The sequence below is a fragment of the Bubalus bubalis genome, chromosome 5, assembly GCF_019923935.1.
Source record: "Bubalus bubalis isolate 160015118507 breed Murrah chromosome 5, NDDB_SH_1, whole genome shotgun sequence".
NCBI classification, from domain to species: Eukaryota; Metazoa; Chordata; class Mammalia; order Artiodactyla; family Bovidae; genus Bubalus; species Bubalus bubalis.
The window spans coordinates 122,102,146-122,107,391 of NC_059161.1; the positions used below are offsets into that span (position 1 = coordinate 122,102,146).

The window sequence follows — 5,246 nt, forward strand, 5'->3', positions numbered from 1 at the left end:
CGTGATAGGCTCTTTACATAAAGTCCCATCTTGTCAAAACCAAGCATGGCATCATTCATGCCCCTTTTAGCAGTGAGGAAAAGGAAGCTCAGAATGACCACAAGTTTGTCCAAGGACACTTCGTGATTAGGTGTTGCATCCATGCTTCAAATCCACATCTGTATGAACCCAGATCCCATCGCCATTCCACCATTCAGCTTTGCCTCCCCTAAGCAATCAGCTTTTCTGCTTCACAACATCCTTTGTGTCAGTGGAAGAAAAACCCTAAAAACCTAACAAAAACTAGATGAAAATTCATTCATAGATTTATAATAGAATAAATTGATGAAACTGAGTGAACTAAGTGAGATAGTCTTTGATAAAACAAACTTCACAGAGGTAAGACATTTTTAATTTTTCAGTTTAGTTCAGTCTTTCAGCCATGTCCGACTCTTTGCCACCCCATGGACTACAGCACGCCAGGCTTCCCTGTCCATCACCAACTCCCACAGCTTGCTCAAACTCATGTCCAACCAGGCAGTGATGCCGTCCAACCATCTCATCCTCTGTCATCCCCTTCTCCTCCTGTCTTCAATCTTTCCCAGCATGAGTCTTTTCCAATGAGTCAGTTCTTCACATCAGTCCTTTCAATGAATATTCAGGACTGATTTCCTTTAGGATTGACTGGTTTGATCTCCTTGCGGATTTTTAGTTTTTTTAATTTTTAACATTTCCCAAATTTAAAGCACCTTACTGAAAAAAAGCTTCTATAGACAAGAGAACTCTGCCTCCCAGAGGAGGTATGTGGTATCACACCCAGCTCTTGTGCTCGGTAACCCCGCAGAACAGACCCACAGCATATGCTACTTGTACTTTGAAGAAGAAGAGAGTAGAAACAAGAGGAGGAGGAAGGGGAGGAGGAGGAATAAGAGATAATGATGATCACGATAATAATAAAAAACAAGGAGGACAACACAGGCTCACAATGCTGTGCTTTGCTTTATTCAGAAAGCAGATTTGCATTCATTTTACTTCAAGTCATATAATGCGGCCATGAAATTGAAAGAGGCTTGCTCCTTGGAAGAAAAGTTATGACCAACCTAGACAGCATATTAAAAAGCAGAGACATTACTTTGCCAATAAAGGTCTGTCTGGTCAAAGCTATGGTTTTTCCAGTAGTCATGTATGGATGTGAGAGTTGGACTGTGAAGAAGGCTGAGTGCCAAAGAATTGATGCTTTTGAACTGTGGTGTTGGAGAAGACTCTTGAGAGTCCCTTGGACTGCAAGGAGATCCAACCAGTCCATCCTAAAGGAAATCAGTCCTGAATATTCATTGGAAGGACTGATGCTGAAGCTGTAAGTCCAATACTTTGGCCACCTGATGTGAAGAAATGACTCATTTATAAAGACCCTGATGCTGGGAAAGATTGAAGGTGAGAGGAGAAGGGAATGACAGAGGATGAGATGGTTGGATAGCATCACTGACTCGATGGACATGAGTTTGAGTAAACTCTGGGAGTTGGTGATAGACAGGGAGGCCTGGCATGCTGCAGTCCATGGGGTCACAAAGAGTCGGACATGGCTGAGTGGCTGAACTGAACTGAACTGAAAGTCATATATCATCATGGCAGTTCTGAAATTGTTTGGGGTCCCAAAGACTCTGTCTCCTCAGTTTTCTACCAACAGAAAAACAGGCTGTCTGGGTTCTTGTTGGTTCTTGCTGTTGTTTCCTGGTCCAATGCCAGGTTTATCCTGTGACTCATTTCCTCATTTGTGGGAAGGATTAGCGTGGTGACCTGGAGAATAAAAGGAGGCGTTCTGGGCACTCACCTCTAAAGTGAGTTCCTTCTGCTCTGACACAAGACTGACTTGTCAGCAGCAGCTGCCTCCAACATGAAGCTGGTGACGGTCCTCATGCTGGTCGCCCTCCCCCTGTACTGCTACGCAGGTGAGTACTGACGGGCGCACAGATGTGGGGCTAAGGTTGCTGTCTGGTTCCCTGTGCAAGAGCTCCCAACCCCCAAGCACCAGTACAGGACAGGCCTGCCCACCAGAGACCTAAGCATCATCACGCCTTCCAGAACATCTGAAAGAAGGCCCTTTGTGAGCTTTGCCTCTGCCCTGGGGCTGCACGTAGTGTCTCATGACATTCAGGGTGTCCCACCATCGTCACAGGTGCCATGAAATCAGGATGAGGCTAGTGACTGACTACTAGAATTAGGCATTTCAGTAGGGCAAGGGGAAGAGACGCTCTGATGATTCCTGATTTTATACCAGATGGGTTTCCTGAAAGAGGCACTCTTGGAGTCTCCTTAAATATGAAAAGAAACAGGAAATCTGCCAGGAGGTAAAGATCAGGCTGCGGTGGGTGACCCAGGGTCCTGCACCCAGTTGGGGAGTCCCAACTCTTCACAAGTTTTCACAGTTGATTTGAGCCCTTCTGGAATGCCTTTCCTCCCAGTCCCTCCCTGCTCAATGTTGACTGAAGAGGGGAGTTCACACCTCCTTGGAGGTCTCCTTCCCAAGTGAAGATCCAGTTCGAGAATAATGCCCTGTCGGCTAGTCTAGTCATCGGTAATAAGTCACAGACATAGTTTACTTTATTCAACTTACAAAGCTGTTTTGTTCTTTTTTCACTTTTGTTTATTTATTCTTAGTTGTACTAGGTCTTCATTACTTTGCCAAGGCTCTCTCTAGTTGTGGCGAGTAGGGGCAACTCTTCACTAGGGTGCGAGGACTTCTCATTGCAATGGCTTCTCTTGTTGCAAAGCAAGGGCTGTAGAGCGTGGGCACAGCATCTGTAGCACACAGGGTTAGCTGCCCTAAGGCATGTAGAATCTTCCCCAACCAGGGATCGAATTCACGTCCCCCACATTGGCAGGCAGATTCTTATGCACTGTGCCACCAAAGAAGTCCTACAGAGCTCTTTTAAATATCCTCACCTCATTTGTTCCTCAAGTACTTGCAGATGTGTTCAAGGTGACAGGCTCAAGGTCAACTAAATAAAAAATTACAGACCCAAGAATAAAAGCCAGTTCTCTCTAATCCAGTTCCAGAGCTCTTTCTCTTACCCAAGTGAGATCGCTTGCAACAGGTCACTTCACAAACAAGAATTTCATTTGTACATTATTTTGTTTGTTTGTTTCAGAAAATCATTAGCATCAACAGAGCTAATGGACAATATTCTAGACCCAGTACATGTACAATCCTGGGAAATTTTACTTGTTACTTGGAATGATAATGGTGAAGCATCATATGACTCTGAACAAAGAAAGACCAGATAAAGTTTAATATGTTGCCCTGAGTCAGAGTGTCTCATTTCCTCAACGCCCTCCTTAGTCAAGGTTACACAAGGTTTGGCTTCTAGAGGCTAGCAAGAGGAAGCACAGATGTTTTAGGTCTTAGAGAAATCCCAGATCCCAAGTTTACTCTTGTAGAATAGAGAACTGAAGACCATTTGCCATAATCTTTCTGAATCGACATCTCTGCTGCTGCTGCTGCTGAGTCGCTTTAGTCATGTCCGACTCTGCTCGACCCCATAGACGGCAGCCCACAAGGCTCCTCCGTCCCTGGGATTCTTCAGGCAAGAACACTGGAGTGGGTTGTCATTTCCTTCTCCAGTGCATGAAAGTGAAAAGTGAAAGTGAAGTCGCTCAGTCGTGTCCAACTCAGCGACCCCATGGACTGCAGCCTACCAGGCTCCTAAATGACAACCATCATGGTTCTGCCCTCCAAAGATGTTCATGCATCCATAATGGAGCCCATGTTTGCCTTCTTTCTTCCCAGGTACTTCTGGCTGCTCCCTTCTTGACAATGTGATTGAAAAAGCAGTTGATCCCACTGTGTCCAAGGATGAATATAGAGAATATCTTAAAGATTTCGCACGGACTGACGATGAGAAAAATGCTGTAGATGAATTAAAGCAATGTTTTCTCCAGCAGTCAAATGAAACTCTGGCCAATTTCGAACAGATGTTGGTAATTTCAGCTTCTTATGTGCTTTTACAACCAAGGGACAGGGACAAATAGACTCTACGTTTGTTATTCATTACACTAAAGCGTGTGATGAATGTGCTTTATTTCCATTTATTTCATTGTGTGGTGAGTCTGATGACTTTGACATCAAGAAAGATGTCCAAGGCTACAGTGCTGAAATCTTCAGTGAATAATAAATTTAAAAGACAAAAGAGGGAAAAGCAAAGGGTCTACCTAAACCACATTTCCCCAGTAGGCACAGAGGCAGACACACACACACACATTATGATCAGTGAAATAAACCAGTCACAAAAAGACAAAGGTAGCTTAACTCTTATACCAGGTTTCAGGAATAGCCAATTTAATAGAAACACAGGGTGGAATAGTGGTTTTCAGAAGTCGGATATTGAGGGAAAATGGGAGTTATTTAACAGGTATATCGTTTCATTTTTGTAACCTGAAGACAGTCTGGAGATTGGTTGTACTGACTGCAGAGTGAATATGGTGTTAGGTGTATTTGAAATGGTGAAAATGGTAAATAGAATCATTTACTATGTAATTTAAATTACATCATTTACTATGACCCTTATAATGAAGGATGCTAGGCTTTTTTTCTTGAAAAGCCTAACTCAGATGGATCTTTCCGAGTCACAGCCTCAAGATTTTACAGGCTACAAAGTCAAAGATGAAGGTCCCGGCTATTTTCTATATTTCTGACAGAAAGTCTGCACAGGAATTCAAAAATTCCTTGGGTCCTTGTATTGGTGCTGAGATTGTCACGATTCTATGGAAAACTGATAATATATGTAGCATCGTTATAGATAAGTTATTACAGCAAGAAATGTGCAGAAAAGAACTTACTCAAGGGACCTCTGGTGGGGAAAAGATCTGGAAGCACCAGCACTTCTTTGACATTGATAAATGTCTCCTGAATGATAGGATAAATGGGATCATTCTGATTTAACTTCCAGGACTAATTCTCTTGAATGTCAGATGTCTGTGAACGCATTCAAGATAACAATTAGAAGAAATGTTTATTGTGCAAGATTTTATTTTGCAAGAGGGAGCTGAAAATCTAAGTGATTTTTTTTGTTTTTCAGCAAATCATGTACAACAGTATATACTGTAAAGCATTCTAACTTTCTGCAAGACCTTTGGCTCAGAAATGTCAACTGGTGATGAGTATATACCACAAGCTGTCTGTCTTTTTTGTCTTTTAATCTACACACTGCAAGACAATTGTTGAAACCTCAAATACATTTTCATTTCAATAAAGTATCTGCATATCTAAA

At 42.7% G+C, this 5,246-nt stretch overlaps 1 protein-coding gene across 2 annotated transcripts; it reads left to right on the forward strand.

Moving 5' to 3' along the window:
* Positions 1-1,772: 1,772 nt before the first annotated feature.
* Positions 1,773-5,246, forward strand: SCGB2A2 (secretoglobin family 2A member 2). 2 transcript variants are annotated; one of them, XM_006043190.3, is made up of 3 exons: positions 1,773-1,928; positions 3,767-3,957; positions 5,055-5,246. In XM_006043190.3, the coding sequence occupies exons 1-3, from the start codon at positions 1,874-1,876 to the stop codon at positions 5,091-5,093; spliced, it is 285 nt and encodes a 94-aa protein (XP_006043252.1). In that variant the 5' UTR covers positions 1,773-1,873; the 3' UTR covers positions 5,094-5,246. The 2 variants fall into 2 exon arrangements, with proteins under 2 accessions (XP_006043252.1, XP_044799549.1); XM_044943614.1 differs by having other exon boundaries at positions 3,767-3,953.

Excerpts from the sequence above, each read along its gene's own strand:
- SCGB2A2 (XM_044943614.1), top strand. The coding sequence starts at position 1,874 with ATGAAGCTGGTGACGGTCCTCATGCTGGTCGCCCTCCCCCTGTACTGC. Across the intron at positions 1,929-3,766 it reads CCCCCTGTACTGCTACGCAG|GTACTTCTGGCTGCTCCCTT; the intron begins GTGAGTACTGAC and ends CTTTCTTCCCAG. Across the intron at positions 3,954-5,054 it reads CTGGCCAATTTCGAACAGAT|CAAATCATGTACAACAGTAT; the intron begins GTTGGTAATTTC and ends TTTGTTTTTCAG.